This window comes from Fukomys damarensis, unplaced genomic scaffold (genome assembly GCF_012274545.1).
Source record: "Fukomys damarensis isolate Sample0158 unplaced genomic scaffold, DMR_v1.0_HiC HiC_scaffold_27, whole genome shotgun sequence".
In the NCBI taxonomy this organism is placed as follows: domain Eukaryota; kingdom Metazoa; phylum Chordata; class Mammalia; order Rodentia; family Bathyergidae; genus Fukomys; species Fukomys damarensis.
Window position 1 is genome coordinate 26,276,201 of NW_022900939.1, and position 19,522 is coordinate 26,295,722.

At 35.0% G+C, this 19,522-nt stretch overlaps 1 protein-coding gene across 2 annotated transcripts in view; it reads left to right on the forward strand.

Moving 5' to 3' along the window:
* Ercc6l2 (ERCC excision repair 6 like 2) overlaps positions 1 to 19,522 on the forward strand; it is a 139,809-nt gene that overhangs the window by 43,863 nt on the left and 76,424 nt on the right. For both annotated transcript variants that reach the window (XM_010636147.3, XM_010636146.2), the window contains exons 10-11: positions 13,612 to 13,683; positions 14,335 to 14,480. In XM_010636147.3, coding sequence (XP_010634449.1) covers positions 13,612 to 13,683; positions 14,335 to 14,480 — 218 coding nt within the window. The remainder of the gene's footprint in view (positions 1 to 13,611; positions 13,684 to 14,334; positions 14,481 to 19,522) is intronic.

Sequence of the window (19,522 nt, forward strand, 5' to 3'; positions counted from 1 at the left end):
ACTTGGGACCTCTAAGTTCAATGAAATAAAAGAGAAGGTAGGAATACAAGTAATCAACAGGACTTCATTTAAATTTTGTATTTTTTGTATTTATGAGTATGTATTTGCTATACCTATTGATCAACAAGATACTGGCAAACGGAATACAACAAATTTTCAAAAATTATACATCATGGCCAAATAGGCTTCATGCCAGGGATGCAAGTGTGGCTCAACATACACAAATCAATAAATGTAATAACCAACAAAAATAGAAGGGTTCTATTCAGAAAGCTTATGTGTTCAAGAGTTTTACCTCTTTTATCTTACAGTGGATGAAGTGTTTCTGTTTTAATATCCAGGTCTTGAATCTGGTTTGATTTTATTTTAGTACATGGTGAAAGAGATGGGTCTAGATTTAGTCTTATGCATGTATATAGCCAGTTTTTTTGGCACTGCTTGTTAAGGAGGCTGTCTTTCCTCCAGTGCATGTTTTTTTGCCAGTTTGTCAAAGATCACCTAAGTGAATGTGCCTAGGGTTGTTTTTGTTCCATTGATCCACATGTCTGATTTTGTGCCAGTACCATGCTTTTTTTGTCACTGTAGCTTTCTAATAGAACTTGAAATCTGGGACTTGTAATGCCTTCTGCTTCCATTGTAGAGGTCCTTTACCTCCTTGGTGAGGTAAATTCCAAAGTACTTGATTTTTCTTGATGCTATTGTGAATGGTATTTTATTCCTAATATTTTTTTCAATGAGTTCATTATTGGTGTAAGGGAATGTTAATCAGTTATCGTGTGTTGATTTTGTACCTTGATATATTCCTGTACTTGATTATTCTAGGAGTCTTTTTTTTTTTTTTTGGTGCTGGGACTCGAACTCAGGACCTTGTGTTTGCAAGGCAGACACAGTGCTATGATCTAGGAGTCTATTGATAGATTTTTTTTGGGTCATCTGTGTAAAGGATAATGTCATGTGAAAATGATAATTTGTTCTTTTCCTTTCCTATACAAATTATTTAATTCCTTTGATTCCTTTTAACTGATCACTCTGGTTAATGTTTCAAGCACTATACTGAACAGGAGTGACAATAGTGGGCATCCTTGTTCCTGATTTTAGAGGGAATGTTGTCAGCTTTTCCCTATGTAATATGATGTTGGCAGTGTGTTTGTCGTAAGTGGCTTTTATCATATTGAAACATGGTCCTTCTGTAATTATTTTCATTGGGTTCTTTTTTTAGTAATGAGTGAATATTGGATTTTATCAAAGGCTTTTCTGCATCTGTTGTGATTTTTATCCTTGCTTCTATTTTTTGTTGTTTATTACATTTATTCATTTGTGTATGTTGAGCCACGTTTGCATCCCAGGGATGAAGCCTACTTGGCCATGATGTATAATCTTTTGAAGATTTGTTATGTTCAGTTTGTCAGTATCTTGTTGAAGACTTTTGTGCCTATGTTCATTAAATATATTGGTCTGTAGTTTTCTTTTTTAGTTGAGTCCTTGTCTGGTATTGGAATCAAGTAATATTAGTTTCTAAGAATGAATTTGGAAGTACTCCTTCCATGTCAGTTTCATTAAAGAGTTCTAGAAATATTGGTATTAGATCATCCCTGAAATTCTTATAGAATTCAGCAGTGAGTTCATTGGCCCTAGGCTTTTCTTACTTGATAGGTTTTTATTACTGTCTGAATTTCATTGTCTGTTGTTGAACTACTTTCTTTGTTTAGTTTCATTCATTCATTAGTGTCTTTGAATCTACCCATGTTTTCTAGATTGTTCATTTTTTTTGGAGATAGATTTTCAAATAGTGATAATATTCTGGATTTCAGTGGTATCTGTTGTGATTTTTGCCTTTTTCATTTCTCATTACATAGGTGTCTTTTCTTTCCTTCTTTTGGTAAGTTTGGCTAAGAGTGTCTGTTTTGTTTATTCTTTTGAAGATCCACTCATTGATTTTTCTTTTTTTTGGCATTGTTTTCTTAGTCTCAATTTCATTAATTTCTGCTCTGATCTTTATAATTTTTTCCTCTTTTACTAGCTTGGGTCTGATCTTGTTTTTGTGGGGACTTGCATTACATCATTTGCTTGTTTTGGGGGGCTTGTTCTGTTTTTCTAATGTGGGCATTCACAGCAGTGAACTTTCCTCTTAGGACTGCTTTCAGAATTCCCCATAGGTTCTGATATGTTGTACTGGTATAATCATTTGATTCTAAGAACCATTTAATTTCTTCCTTGTGACTCATTGCTTATTCAAGGATATATTATTTAATCTCCATCTATTTGCAAATTTTCTATGTGGGTTTTTTTTTTTTTGCCATTGATTTCTAGTTTCACTGCATGATAGTGTGATAATATAAAGAATTTTCATTCTTTGTATTTATTTAAACAAGCTTTATGAGTTAGTATGTGGTCTATTTTGGAGAAAGTTCTATGCGCTGTTGAGAAGACTGTATTCTATTGTTCTAGGTTGGAACACTGTGGATATCTATTAAGTCCATTTGTTTGAGGGTGTGGTTCAACTTTGATAGTTCTTTGTTTTTTGTTTTGTTTTATTTTTTTCTAGTTGATCTGTCTTTTTGTGAAAGTCGGTTATTGAGTCCACTACTATGTTTGTGTTGATATTTATGACCAATAGTGTTTGTTTTATGAAGTTGGGTATGCCAGTATTCAGTGGATATATATTTTCCCTTTGCTTAACTGCTCACCTTCCTTGTTTTATTTATTTCATTAGGCTTTTCGGCATCATTGGCATTTTCTTTGTTTAGGATATCTTTGAGAATTTCTTGGCATGTTGGTTTAGTGATCATGAATTTCTTAAGGTGCTCTTTGTCATGGAAGGTCCTTATTTCTTCTTAAATTTTGAAAAATGGTTTTATAGAATATTTTAGTCTGGGTTGAAGGTTTGTTTGTTTTAGGGCTTAAAATATTTCACTAAGCTTTCATGGCCTTTAAAGTTTTTATTTAGAAATTTACTGTAATTTTAATGGGTTGTAGATGGTTTGTTTTTTTCTTTCTATAGTTTTTGAGATTCTATCCTTGTGTTAGACTTCTGGAATTTTGATATGTATTATGGAGAAGTTCTTTTCTCATTGTGGGTATTTGAGGTTCCATATATGTCTCACTTGCATGAGTTTCTGTTTTTTTTTTTTTAACCATTTCATACAGTTCAGCCATTGAATTTTTTTATTTTCTTCCTATCAGTGACCATTGGGAGAGTTAGAAGTTTTGAGAGGCATTTTGTTGCCTTATTTCCTCATGTGTTGTGTGTGTGTGTGTGAGTGTGTATGTGTGTATGTGTGTTCAGGGTTGGGTATCCATTAGAGTGCTGGTAGCATGATATCTTTTGTTAATGTCGCCTTTCCAGTGATATAATCTTGGCTTTGATTGCTTTTTGCTGTTTGTCTATCTTTTAGCCTTTTTCAGTTTAGTAGGATCAGGCCAGGTTACTGTCTGTAAGGGAAGTACCTATCTGTTATGTCAGTTTCAACAGATCCAGCTGCACATTTCTTATGTACATTAAAACTTGTTTTAACAATTTCACCCTTTTGTCAATGACTCATACAGATGAGTATAGCACTATTGACAGGTAAATTTGAGTTATGATGAGTAGAGGGAAGGAAAGGGAAGAAAAAAGGGAAGGAGGTCAATCATATAAAAGAGAAAGATAAAAGAGAAATGACAGTGATTAGAAGAAGAGGTAGGCAAACACCAAAACCACCCAAAGTGAAGATATATCACTGATACTATATTTTTATATTTTGAGTAGAGGGCTGGTATAGAGGGGATTTGAATGAATATTTATGAAAGCAAAATAAGGGATACAAAAAGAAGCAAGTATGAAGATTGAGAGAAGCTATGAGAATGTCTGAACCAGCTAATATGCTGATAGGTACATTGTGTTTGGATCCTTTATGCACATTTATGGTGAGGGTTACCCTGATTTGTCCATGAAAGGTACTATTTAGGTTAAAGCATTGGTTAATTCTTGCTCTCTTTCTCTTATATACAGACACCTCCCATATACATGTTCCAAGAAGACTTTAGTTGAGCATACCTATATCTCATCCTCTAGCTCAACTTTCTCAGAGACTATACCCTTGCGTACCCTTTTTGCCTTCTACAAAGTCATCACCTTCCTGCTCACAAGGTCTCTAGGGCTCTCTGGCTTTCAGTAACAAGGGATATGGTCTTCAGCGACTTGCTTAGGGCTCCAGGTGAGGGCTCTGGGTGCTCGGTACCTCTGCTGGTGGCAGGGGTCTTCCCTAGTCAATGCTAGATTTTAAGTGGAGGACAGGATATCAAGCTGACACCCAACTCTCCCATGTTTGGGAGAACAATAGGGGAGTACCTGGTCTGTTCTGGGGCTGCTGTATTATCTCTCTTTCCCCTGAGTCTCCAGTCTCTCTAGTTGCAGTCTGCAGCTCCCCTTGCCCTCTAAAGTTCTTTCTGACCTATGACTCCTAGTGCTCAGCTGCTGTCTGTTTAGAGTGGGGGGCTTCCCTGTCAACATCAAATTTTGGGTGGAGGGCAGGATGCCTCAGGGACACAGAGGTACCTAGTGTTTGGGGAGATAAGGGAGAGCAAGAATTACTTGCTTTAGTACTGCTGAGCTTTCCTCTTGAACCACCATCTGTAGTAGGCCATGATGATGATACTGTATTGTTCTTTAAAGTTTGTATTGGTAAGAATGTCATATGACTGGCTAGCACAACAAATAATTCAAATCTCATATTTCCTAATCATAAATCTTTTTCCATTTTGACTTTTAATTATTAAAAAATTTGAAATGTAAAAAGTTCGATTAGTCTAGAACTAGCACTTAACTACTCTCTAGTTTAAACCAATATAGTATTTTCCAGAAATCACAGCTTCCTATGAACCCTGCATTAATCTTTGCTGTTCATTTAAATTTAATTCCTTTGTGACTCTTCCTAAATAGAGTTTGGAAATTAAATAGATTTTTATACTTCTGCATATTATGTTTTATATGTCCATTAAATATTTTTTGAAACATACTTTTAATTAGAGTTCTATGTCTAGGAATGATAGTATCTACTTGAGAGAGTTACAACAGTTAAATTTTAGTCTGATTTTCAGAAGAGAAAAAAACAAGTGTCAGTTGTTACTGGAGGATGTCTTTTGTATCTTTAGTGGAGGAAGTGGATAATTTGCAGAGAACCAACCAAGAAGGCACTGATATTAATGAGCTAGGGATATATATTTTAGTACCATTTTTCATCATTTGATTAGCAGCATCATTTGATGATGGATTGAGTTGGTGATGCAAAACCTGTAGGCTTGTCATAGAAATATTGCCTATAGTTTAAGAATTCCAAGTAATTAAATTGTATGTTCTTTTTTATTAAAGGAATAAAAGATCCTGGTTTCGCTTACCTTATAGGTCAGCCTGCAGCTACAAGGACTCTTAAGTATAATACCTGTTAACCTCAAAGCTACACTCCTGACCTATTTTTCTTCAGTGCCAAGATCATGTTTTACCTCACCTACTATCTAAGGTGATACTCACAAGTTGCAGTTCTTCACATGTTAAGAAGCCTCACTCTTCTTTCTCTTGGGAAATACTACAGAGATACTTACTGAGCGGGGTGGGAAAAGACTAGGAAATCCAGCTCATTGTGGGTGGAGTCACACAAAGCTACCATCTTTCCAGGCCTACATTGAGAAAAGTTAGATCCAAGATTAACTTTGTTGTGGGCAGACCCAAATTTATGCTTCCTTTATAGTCCTATACAGTAAAGTCCTCCACATGTATTGACGACAATATTGTGATTTTTGAAATTAATCGTAGGATATCTTAATTTATAATTACTCATTTAGTGAATTTATTTCTTTAGCATAATAAAGAACTCTAAAACATTTGTTTTTATTACTTGTTTTTGCTATTACTATAAAATATTTGAAAATAAGATTACAGGTAGGTATTATGTCATCTCAAACAATAAAAGTAGATTTCTGTGCAGTATATCCTTAGTTTAATATGCTAATATCTTCAGCAAAATGAAAAGATAAGCCCCAGACCAGGAGAAAATACTGGCAAAATAATAAAGGTTTGGTACCAAAAGGGATGGTATCTAAAATATATAAAGAACTCTTTAAATCCAACAGTAAAAACACAGACAGCACAATTTAAAAATTGGCAAAAGATCTAAGCAGATCTCTCATCAAAAAAGACCTGGAGATGGCAACAGAATATATGAAGAGATGCTCAGTATCTTATGCCATTAAGTAATTTCAAAATAAAACAGTGAAATACTGCTGCATGTCTATTAAAATGGCCAAAATCCAGAACACTGGAAACACAAAATGGATGTGAGGATGTGAGGCCACAGGAGCTTTCATTCATTCCTGATAGGAATGCAAGAGGGTCTGAGTAAATTTTATTTATTTATTTACTTATTTATCTCATTGAGTTTATTGGTACTTTTTAGGTATACAGTACAGTTACATCCATCATTGGGATCTTCTACCTTTACCTGACAGGTCTTGGTTCTCATTTTTTCTAAATGAGTACATTTTAATGAGTTGTAATGTGTTAAGTGAGTTTAATGTATTAAAACCAAGAACTTCATATGAATTTATTCATAATTGCCAAAGCTTAGAGGCAACCAAAAGGTCCATCAGTAAATTAATGTATAAAGAAATTGATACAGCCACACAATGGGATACTACTTAGTGAAGAAGAAATTTCAAGACTGTCATATGGTGAGGCAGTGGCATGGCTACTGTTAGGGTCCTTTAGCTAGGTCTTTTGAGAATCAAAAGCAGAGAGCCCAAAAACATGATTTAAAATGTTTTGAGATTGACCAGAAAAGAAGCTGCAGACCACAAAGATAGAGAGCAAAGAACTTGGTTGCAGTGAAGGAACAGGACAATAGAAAAGATGACATTGGGGTGTCATGAGAACCAGAAGGATTGCACCCTTTGTAGCCTTAAAATTGGAAACATGAAAGACTGATTTAAGAAGAGAGCATCAGAGCATCATGTTGCAGATTGGCATTATCTTAGAGTATTTGTTCCTTGGGATTAGGTTCAGAGTGCTCAGTGGTCTTGATGCTCGACTTCTATAACAAAGAGGGAAGGAAGCCCCTCTACTTCTTCATATGGCAGCAGATCTTGATGTCACCATGTGGTGGTGGTTTTCGGTACATGCAGAATGCAAAAGTTGTGTCAGGAAGGCTTCTACCAGAAGATGATCCTGGAGGCCATTCCGTGCACTCCTGAGAAGGCAGTGTATGAAGCTGTGAGTGTGAAGCTGATGTTGTATTGGAGACCCCAGAAGACTGGCAAAGCCAAGGACATGGACCATCTGAAGAAAGCTGCAAGCCATGGGAGCTACAACCAACTGCATTGCCATAGAGGTGAAGCCACATGAGTGCTTTGGGATTCACATCTTGCCACAGATTTCTTTGGCTGCTGTATGTGGAACTACAGGATTTAATATTTGCCCTGAAATAGCCTACATACTAGCTCATAGAACATATTTAAGTAAATGCAAAGGAGTTTAAGTTATCCCATGTATATTGTCAGACCATAGTGCAATTAAACTGGAGATCAAGATTAAAAAAAAAAACACAAGAACTTCACAAACACATGGAAATTGAGTAACATTGTCCTGAACAACCAGTAGGTCACAGAGGAAATTAAAGAAAAAAATCAGTTTTTACAAATAAATGACAATGCCATTACAACATACAGGAATCTGTAGGACACAAAGCAGTTCTATGAGGGAAATTTATAGCACCAGTAAAACAGAGTGAGCCCAAATAAATACCCTAATGCTGAATCTTAAGTGTCTAGAAAAAAAAGAGCAAGACAAACCTAAAGCTCATACAAGGGAGGAAAATAAAAAGATGAGAGCAGAAATCAATGCAAAGGAGACTAAAAGAACAATACAAAAAAAAAATCAATGAATCAAAGAGTTGGTTTTTCAAAAGAATAAATAAAATTGATAGACCCTTAGCCAACTTTATCAAAAAAGGAAAGAAAAGGCTCAGATCCATTCAATAGGAATGAAAAAGGTGAAGTCCCAATAGATCCAGCAAAAATACAGAGGATCATTAGTACCTATTTTGAAAACATGTACTCTAATAAAATGGAAAACACAGAAGTAATGGACAGATTTCTAGATACTTATGAATTACCAAAGTTGAATGAAGATATAAAAATTCTGAACACCCCAAATAAAATCAGTGAAATTGAAAATTAATTAAAAATTTACCAACAAAGAAAAGCCCAGGTTCTGATGGATTCACTGCTGAATTCTACAAAACATTTAGAGAACTATTGCCAATACTCTAAAATTTCAATGAAATTGAAAGGGAAACAATACTTCCAAATTCATTCCTAGAAGCAGGTGTTACTTTGATTTCAAAACCAGGAAAAGACCCAAACAAAAAAGAGAACTACAGGCTGGGGATTTAGCTCAGCGGTTCGGTGGCCTGCCTTGCAAGTGCAAGGACTGGAGTTCAATCCCCGGTACCAAAAAAAAAAAAAGAGAGAACTACAGGCCAATCTCACTAATGAACATAGATGCAAAAATCCTCAATAAGATACTGGCAAACAAAATACAGAGGGTCTTCAAGAAGATCATACACCCTGACCAAGTTGGATTTGTCCCAGGTATGCAAGGATGGTTCAATGTATGTAAATCTATAAATGTAATTATACCATATTAACAGAGTCAAGTGCAAAAACCATATGATCATCTCTATAGTTGCAGAAAAAGCATCCAACAAAATTCAACATCCATTCACGATGAAAACCCTGCCAAAAATTGGAGTAGATGGTCTTTATCTCAAATTGATAAAGGCTATCTATGAAAAACCAACAGCCAACATCATACTAAATGGTCAAAAACTAAAATCAGGAACACGACAAGGATGTCCACAATCACCACTCCTGTTCAATATAGTTTTGGAAATTAACCACAGCATTTAGACAGGAGAAAGAAATAAAAGGAATAAAGATAGGAAAGGAAGAAGTTAACTGTCATTGTTTGCTGACGATATGATACTTTACATAGAAGACCCAAAAAACTCCACCAAAAGACTTCTAGACTTAATTGACAAATTCAGTAGAGTAGCTGGATACAAGGTAAACACTCAAAATCAGTAGTTTTCTTGTGCACAAATAACAGACTCATGAAGAGAGAAATTAGGGAAACAATCCCCTTCACAATAGTATCCCAAAAATGAAATCTCTAGTAATCAATCTTACAAAGGAAGCAGAAGACCTCTACATTGAGAACTATAGCACTGAAAAAAGAGATCGAAGAGGATATAAAAAAATGCAAAGATATCCCTTGTTCCTGAGTAGGAAGAACCAATATAGTGAAAATGGCCATACTTCCAAAGCTGCTGTTCAGATTCAACACAGTTCCTATTGAAATCCCAACTGTATATTTCACAGAACTAGAGAAAACAATACAAGAATTTATTTGGAACCAGAAGAGAACTAGAATAGAAAAAACCATTCTAGGCAACAGAGACATGGCAGGGGTATCACAATCCCCAACTTGAACCTATGCTACAAAGCCACTGTGATAAAACCAGCATGGTACTGACAAAAGAAACAGACCCAAGGATCAGTGGAAAAGATTAGAAGATGAAGAAACAATCACTGACATACTCAGCTACCTAATATTTGACAAAGGAGCCAACCATCCTCAGTGGAGGAAAGATAGCCTCTTTAATAAATTGTGTTGGAAAAACTCGGTTTCGACTTGCCAAAGATTAAAACTAGATCCCTGTCTTTCACCGTGCACTAAACTAAGTGGATTAAAGATCTAAATATTAAAACACAAACACTAAACTTGTTGGAAGATAAGCTAGGTAGAACTGTTGAAGACATTGGCATAGGACAGACTTTTCGTACAAATCCTATGTCGCATGGAAACTAGCACAAAGGATCAACAACTGGGATCTCATCTTTAAAAAAAACTTGAGAAACTACCAACAGAGCTAAGAGACAACCTACAATGTTGGAAAAAATCTTTACCAGCTGTTTCTCAGACAGAGATCTACTATTTAGAATGTATAAAAAACTAAAAATATCAGGAAAGATCCAATTCAATAATAGGCATCTGAAATGAACAGATATTTCTCAAAGAAGTAAAAGCAGCAGATAATCATATGGAAAATGTTCACAATTACTGGTCATTTGAGAGATGCTGATAAAAACAAGACAGATTCCACCTCACCCCACAAAGAATGGCTGCTATCAAGAAATCAACGAATAACAAATGCTGGTGGGGCTGTGGGGAGAAAGGAACCGTTCTTTGTTGATGAGAATGAAGACTGGTGCAACCACTGTGGAAGTCAATATAGGGATACCTCAGACAGCTAGGATTGGAATTCCCATATGACTCAGCTATTCCCCTGCTGGGTATCTTCCCAAAAGAATTAAAAGACTCATACCACAGCAATATATGCTCACCCATGTTTATAGTGGCACAGTTTATAGTAGCCAAAACTTGGAAACAGCCCAATTGACCATCAACTGGAGACTGGCTAAAAAAGATGTGGGTTTTTTTGTTTGTTTGTTTTAATCAAATGGAATACTACTCAGCCATAAAGAATGAGAAACTAGAGACATTTATAGGTAAGTGGATACATTATGGTCATACTCAATTGAAATAAATAGGGCACATGTGTAAATACTGTATAGTTTGTTTCGTGTGATAAACTAAAAGTGTAACTAAGGGTCAAAATATATAATTGATATTTTGTAATAGGAAGAAAAGATCTAAAGGTATTGGGCCAATGGGAAAAGTAGGGGAAAGGTAAAAAGGGAAGAAAAAAGGAAAAAATGGAAACAGTCTTTGTAAATGGGGAAGGGATAGAGGGAGACTCGGGGAATGGGGGAAAAATGAGAACCAAGATATGTTATGTAAAGGTACAAGATCCCAATGATGAATGTATTTGTATTGTATATCTAAAATTACCAATAAAATATATATAGAAATATTTTCCCTGGTAGATTTTGTTCCTACTTTGGTCCCATTCCTTCCTATCTTCCTATCTACCTTTTGGAATGGTAATGTTTATCTTGTAACTACAGTACTATATGGAGTAGTTTCCCCCGAAGCCTCATGTAGTCATGGATGGGACTTTTCAGAGATGGCTGAATCTAGAGTGTGTGATGCTGGGATTAAGTGTGTGATGCTATTTTGAAGGGTGTATGATTAAATTAGTCCACTGATTGGTTTGATAGAGCACTGGGTGTGGATAATGGGAAGACCTACACTGGGTATAAGTGCCACCAGCCCTGAGGGTGTATCGCCTAAATAGAACATAAGGGACAGAAAGAGGGCTGCTGTCATTGCTGCTGTTTCACTGCTTTGCTGCCTTCTGCCTACCAAGAACTGTTTCTCCTCTCTGATGGCTCTCTGCCTTGCTACCCTGCATTGGACCCAGCCAACTATGGACTAAAACCTCTACAGACTGTGAGCGAAAGTAAACCTTTTCTCTTAACTTTGGATGTTGGGTATTTTGTGTCAGCAAATAGAAAAGTAACTAAGGCACTTAGCAATAAAAAGAATTGAAAGTCACAATGTGATAAGACATGGAGAGACTTTCAATGCACATTTAAATTAAAGAAACCGATCTGAAGAGGCTACATGCTGTGCAGTTTCAACTGTGTGTCACTCAGGCAAAGGAAAAACTGTGGAGTCAGTAAAAAGATCTTTGGTTCTAGAGAAGGGAAGGTTGAATAGATGCAGTACAGAAACTTTTTAGGGCAATGAAACTATTCCATATAGTACTGCAGTTATGAATGTATGTTGTGATGTATTTGTAGAAACCCAGAGAACTATGTAATGAGTGAACCCTAATATAAACTCTAGATTATAGTTAATAATAATGTACCAATATTCTTTATCAATTTTATAGCTATACCACACTAATAATATGTCATTCTTTTATCTAATAATATTAATTTTAATATATAGGTATTAGTAGCATAAAGGGGCAGAAGTGAGGGAGGAGAATATATGGAACTTTTCTGAATTTTCTACTCAATTCTTTAAAGTCTTATCAATTAAAAAGAGTTATTTTCTTAAGTGAAATTCACATGCATATACTTCACTGAAGCATTTCTTTTGGCTTATGTCTAGTTGTCCCCTCAAAACCTCATGCAGTCATATTTGTGGCTCTTTCTGAGGTGGCTGGATCTAAGATATGTGATGCTAGAATTAAGGATGTGTGATCACTGCTAGGTTTGGCACCTGCCCTAAGCCAAGTAGCCTAGACAGAATGTAAAAGGGGCAGAAACAAGCTGCTACTGTCCCTTGTGGCTTGTCACTTGCTTTCTTTTACTATCTCCCACCCACGTGATGTACCATGCCACCCTGCCTTGGAGCCAGCTACAAACTGAGCAAAATAAATCTTTTCTCTTTGGCTGTTGGGTATTTTGTCTCAGCAACAAGAAAAGTAAGACACCAGTTTTACTAAAATGTAAAAGTAAATGCAAATAAAACATTATATGTTCTTTAGATAAAATGTTGACCTGAGTTGTAACATTTTCATTTACCATTTGATTGGTTACCTAAGGAGATTCCAAAAACTTTATAACTTCTTTTGAGGGATTGGTAATAAGAGTCACACTTAGTACAAAGTCTTCATTTGCTAAACTATTAGGAGAGTGTTATATTGGGTATAAATTGTTTTTTTTTAAGAAGTTTAATGTTGAAAACAAGGCATGGTGGTACATACCTGTAGTCTCATCACTTGGGAGGCTGAGGTAGGAGTATTGCCGTGAATTCAAGGCCAGCCTGGGTTACATAGTGAGTTCAAGGCCAGCAAAGAATACATATTGAGACCCTGTCTCAAAAATAAAAAAGTTTAAATGTTTATCATTGATTAAATAAAATTGTTTAAGTGGTCATTTAATTTAGACTCAGTACAGAAAATTTCTTTTTTCCTCTGAGGATTATTTTTCCACAGTGTTCTGGAGCTGTCATTGCCAGATGTGGAACTGCCTATTTAAAAATAACAGTATTTCTGTTATACACAAGCCTTTGACTGTTTGCTTCCTTGCTAATAGCACTGTGTGTGGGGCCAAGTTATTGGCATTTTGAGGTCAGAATCCAATCTACAAGTCAGGGCTTACTATAAATAGAGAAACAAAGGGGAGAAAATGAGAAGAGGTATATATCTGACTGATTATTCTAAGAAAATAAATATAAGGACTTTTAGAACATAGATGCAATTGAACACATTTTATTACGTCTATAAGAGACAATTTAAATACTTCCTCTAGTTGCTGCTCTCTAGTTTCTTAACATATTGTAGATATAAAGAAAAGGCATTTTGGAAATTAAATTAACCTATTTAAATGCATCCCATTTTGCTTCCTTTTTATTAAAACCAGATGAGATGAAATAAGTCTTTAGGAACTTTACCTTCTTATTAATAATAATATGAATAACATTTGATGTAATACCTACTACTTTATTTCTTTAACTTGGACAAAAGAAAGGGAATCAGTAAAGATGACTGTGGTTAGCATTATAGAAAAACAATTTTTAAGAAATTCTTAAGTGTTGTTTATATGGATAAAGCGTACTTTTAGTTTGAACTGGTTCACTGATGATCTGTGGCTCATTTCCAGGTCCTTCAGCAGCTTTTAAATCATTTCAGGAAAAACAAAGAAAAGGTTCTCCTCTTCTCCTTTTCCACCAAGGTTAGTATCATCGAGGTGCCTTCTTAAGTGATCCATCCCTGACTCCCAAGACATAAAACATAAAGAACATAGCAATTTGCAGCCACATTATCTATTTTAACCACACAGTAGTGAAAGTGAGATAAGCAACCAGAATTTTTAAATTGATACTTAAATATCAATTACCTCAGAGGGTTACTGTCAAATAGCAAACATTTTTTTGTTACTATTCATATTAATAATTAAGGTGCTATTTAAAACATTTAAGATATTTTAGGATTAAGAAAATAGTCCCAAGTAGTAAAATAATTTTTATAAATGATTTGACCAATAATTTTCTTTTTACTTGGTTTATTTTTTTTTTAATCAAACATCTTTAAATGTTAAAGCCAGTTTCAGAATAATGAAGAGAGCTAGTGGGTCAGAAGTATGAAAAATATTTATTTATTCTATTTTTTGTGGCACTGGTGATCAGACCCAGACCTTTACATGCTAGGCAAGTGCTCTACCACTCAAGGTACAAGCCTAGCCCCCCAAATACTTACTGCTCATAGAATTTTAAAGAAATCATGAACACTAATAATTAAAGCTTGGCAAATCCAGCCTTTATAATGGAATGAAACTTATAAACCAAAATTGTGTGTTTGCCCGTCCCCCTTGCCTTCCTTGCAGTTGCTCGATGTGCTGCAGCAGTACTGTATGGCGTCTGGGCTTGATTACCGGCGACTTGACGGAAGTACAAAATCAGAGGAAAGACTCAGGATCGTGAAAGAGTTCAACAGTACACAAGATGTTAACATTTGCCTTGTCTCTACGATGTAAGAAAATAAAATTTGATAGCTTGATTTTAATCTAATTGTTTTATGATTTAGAGTAATTTTAGAGCTATTAGTGGATTAATTTTGAATGGATATACTTATGTTATTTTTATTTGACTTTAAGGAGAAGCAGCCAAAATGCTATTAATTATAATTGAAATAATAGTATCTTGAATTTCACATAATCTTTCTTCTCATTTCTTTAACACTGACTTTCCCTTGTATTAAATATAGGTTTTTTAAAGATAACAGTTTTTAAAAATGGGTGCAGCCTCCCAGATTTCCGGAGCAGTGTTGTGACTCATTTCTCATTCTCCTGGTAATTGGGCAACACTGCAGTAGGAGTTTTCAGGAGCTCGAGAGCCTCTGGACCTGTGTTCCAAGTCTGACTCCTCTTCCTCTACTATGTCCTCATGGAGCCAGCTCCGCAGATAGATGTTTTATCAAAGCCAAACTAGTTCTAACATCTGTTTACGAACCTCTGATTCAGCTCATCTAAAGATAATATGCATATTAGAGGAATATTTAAATCAATATAAATACCTAAGCTATGGGAATCTCTTTTGGGAGTAATAAACCCATAATTTTTGACATGAGTTTTACAGATTTACTCCCACTATCTTTTAAAAAGAATTTCAAGGGACTTTAAAAATAAAAATGTAAAATGCATGAAGAAAAACAATAAAAATTGTCTTAAAATGAGGATTCAGATACATTTGTAATGAGATATACTAAAATTTAGACCACTAAAATTAATCTTCATTTCCACAACTAGTGTCGAAAGAAGAGATACTTTGGATTCCTGTTTTCCTATAAATGAATTTGAGAAGTCCTTTCTTGCATGATTGCTTTTATAAATGCATTAAATGATATAGAATACTATATTCAAATCAGATTTGTGAAACACGCATAAGTATAATGTGTTTCATAGTGATAAATACAATCGAAATAATATAGAACCTATAATAGCAAGTAGTAAGAAGTCTCCTCATCTTTTTTTCACCTCCAATTCAGTTTGCTGAGAATTGCTGTAAAGATCCTAATTATCTCTTCATCTATCTTACAAAAATTGTTATTTAACCCCTGAAGAGATTTTTATTTTTAATATGGGGTCTGGCTGAGTTGCCCACACTGTCCTTGAACTTGCGATCCTCCTGTCTCAGCTTCCTGAGTAGCTGGAATTACAGGTATGCACCACTGTCCCAGTAGAATTTTTAATTTTTAAAAACTGTATTTTTCATTTTTAGAATCCTGCTTTTTGCAAATTATTTTATTTTACTTTCATTCTGTTTTTATAATTTCTAACCTTTTATTTCTTTGGTAATTTTAATCACTCTTTTAAAGAAGTCTCCTTTTAGATAGCACTTTTGTTCTATCTCCCCTATACTTGAGGATGTTAATCCTTCTCTTTGGTGTCCACTCTGGCTCTTGCAAATGGTAGGTAATTTATTCACCTATTTTGTAATATTTTGTTTTGAACTTAGCTTCAGGACGGCTTTCTTCTTCTGTGGAAGTCCTCTGGAGACTGATGGTTGGGGTTTCTATTTGTATCACCTGGCTTTGCCTTAACTTCTGTTTTTCTGTGACCTGTACTCAAGAAATAACTTTTTACACTGTCATTACATAAATAAATTACTTAAATAATATAATAAATACATTCTTCAGCTGTGTTTTGCAAAAGACAAGTTCAGGTACTGTTAATTTTTCTCATTTTGCTGTGGATCACTTTTATAGTGGTACAGTTCACAATCTTCTTTCCATGATTCTGGTCACAAACTAAATTGGACAAGAACTGAATCAAATTCAGTGCTTACTTTCAATGTTGACCTTATGCAGTAATTTGATATGGTTCTCATCCAGTCTGGTTTGTGACCAGAACTGTGGAACGAATTAAGTTCATGAACCAAGATACCACTGTAACTTCTACTGAAGTAGAAGTGTTTTCACATTTTCATTAGCCATTTTCTTGCCAGAAAACTAAATCTGTGAACTTTATACAGTATAGAATGTCTTATGAAAGAGGATTTAATCTTTCACTATTCTTTCTTTTCCTCACAATGTTTGCTATTTTATTATTTGTAAACTACTTTTATAACTTTACATCACTATTCTGTTTTGGATCCATTTTACTTGGAGTCCATGTTGTCCGTTTTTTATTCTTTTTTTTTAAAATTGAGTTTATTGGTACATTTTAGGTTATACTGTACAGTTACATTCATTATTGAGATTGTATACCTTTACATGACAGGTCTTGGTTCTCATTTTTTCCCTTGTCCCTGCCCTCCCGTTTTTTATTTTTGATTTGTTCCCTTGTTTCACTGAAAAGTATCCAACTTTTAATGATGTTTGGTTTATTAACTTTCTACATCTCTTCTAAGTCCTTGTTCATAGTCCTGGTGGACTACCACTCCTCTAAGTCCTTGTGATATTAACATTATCATACATCTACGCTTCTACTTTTGTCTCCTGCTTGTATTATCTGTCAACTTTTTAAACTTTTACTTTTTCAGGGTATTAATGTTTTGAGTAAATCCTGTAACTTGTTCATATATCGACTCTAAAATAGAGGTCAAAATCCAGCATTTTACATTTTCCTAATTTTGCAAATACTGTTTAATGTTGGGCCAAGTAGTGCTAAGGTAACTTCTCTGACTGTTCATGACCTTTTAGCCAATTCATGGAGTCTAGTCTTAATATTAAATTAATTCTCTTTTCTAATATTTCATTCCTTATGTTTGCACAGTTTAGTTTACTTCATGTTTCAGTCATGACTGTCTTACTCAGTTTTCCCTCCATGTATTTTTTGTCTTTTAAAATAAACCTGAAAATATTCTTATTTTCATTTTAATTTCATTCTAATTTTTATTTTTATTTTCTCTTCTGTTGAATCCTTTCAGTTCTGAAGATCTCCCTCTTGAAACCTTTTATCTTTTGGTTTCATTCTGGGCTGATTGTTTTCTCGGCATGGTAATGTACCATCATCTTGAAGCTTTCTTTTACTTCTTTTCTGCATTGGCTATCTGACTTGGACCCCATGTCATCTTCGCTTGGTTTCACTCATGGTTTTCCTGGAAAATTTAGTCAAGTAACTTAGGTTATGGCTGGTATTTAGATGTCTTCCCAAAGCCCCATGCAGTCATACATAAGGTTTTACAGAGGAGGCTGGATCTAGGGTGTGTGCTGCTGGAATCAAAGATATGATGCTGGGATTGATTCATGATGTGATACTAGGATTATGCTGCCCTTAGGTGGGTAGCCTGGATAGGATGTAAGGGATAGAAAGAGGGTCACTGCTTGTCCCATGCTGCTTCTTTGCTACTTTACTGTTTTGCTGCCTTCTGCCTGCCATACATTGTTTCTCCTTGCCACTCCACCATGTGATGCCCCTCTACCATGCTGCCCTGCTTGGAGCCAGCCAACTGTGAACTGGAACCTCTACAAACTCTGAGCCAAAATAAGCTTCTGTTCCTTTAACTTGGGTATTAAGTATTTTGTCTCAGCAAAAGAAAACTAAGACAAGATGTATAGAAAGTAAACTTTCCACGTCCTTGAATATAGGAAATGTCTTTTATATACCTTCTCACTAAATTGATACTTTGGTTCACTATAAAATCTCAATTGAAATTAGTTTCCTCTCAGATCTTTGAAGGAATTACAGCATTGTCTTTTGGTATTTAATATTGCTAAGTAGATGCCAATGCCATTCTAATTCTTATTCCTTTTTGGGAACACATAAGAGGTTTTTCTTTATCTGTAGTATTCTGAAAGTACATATTGGTATTTGAATCTTAGTGTTATTCATTACTGTACCAGACAATCTGAAAACTTAAATTCTTTTTCAGCTCTGGAAAATGCTTTTTTATTATTTCTTCAACATGGCTTTCTTTTCCATTTCCCTGTTGTTTTTCTCTTGCATGCTGAGTTTTATAAAAGGCATTCCTATGTTAAGCCTTCCTGTTATTGTCATGGTATCTCTCTATAATTATTTAAGTTTTTTTTGGAAGTGCTGTTAAATGAATATTTAACCCTTTATAATGTTTAATATATAAAAATAAAGCTGAATTTATTAAAGACATTTTTGTGGAGCATTGAGATAATAGTTAAGGTATACTTTTTGATATATTTATTTGTTACAAGATAGAATGTAGAGAAGGTATAACTCAGTGATACAATGGCTGCCTAACATGTGCAAGGCCCTGGGTTCAATCCCCAGCATTGTGAGAGGGGGAATAGAATGTGGAAAAACTAAGGAACTAATCTCCTGGTCATTAGGTTTCTCTCTTAAGACAAATAGCTTGAAAAGAGTGATATTCTGCTTTACTGCTTTAAGGATTAACCCTGTCATTATCCATGTAAGAACAGAGTAACAGGTTTGAAAGTGGACTTATTAGTTGTATTATCATCATAGAATCATCTCATCTCTTGCACTGAGACTTTGCCTCTGCTTTAACTCAGGCCTCGCTTCTAATTTCAGAATGTCTTAGAAGATTGCAGAATGTTTTTTCTCTGGTAGTAAAGGGCATCTGAGGTGAATTCATATCTAACTTTACCATCAAGCGCAGTTGATTAGATTTATTAGATAGATCAGCCTTTAATTTCTCCACTTGCTTGACTTCTAAATCCCATCCACATTTATCCTAAGCCATTCTTTTTGTCCTTTCCAAAAGTTTCTCCCTGTTCCACATTCTTTCTTTGACTTTAATTCTCTGTGACATCTTTATACTATCATCTCTAATAAGTAATTTTCCAAAGGTCAGGTTTCAATTTCTGTTGAACATGTGTGTTACTTTTCTCGCATAGCTGAGACAAAATAGCCAACACCCAAAATTAAAGGGGGGAAAGTTTGTTTACTCACAGTTTGTAGAGGCTTCAGTCCATAATAGACTGGGTCCAAGGCAGGGATGGCAAACAGGCATCCAGAGGAGAAACAACATAGCATGCACAAAGGACCTTAACAGCCTCTTCTTTCCCCTTTTATCTTATTCAGACTACTTAGGGTGGGTAGCTCTCACACCTTTGATCCTAGTGCTCTTGGGCCTAGC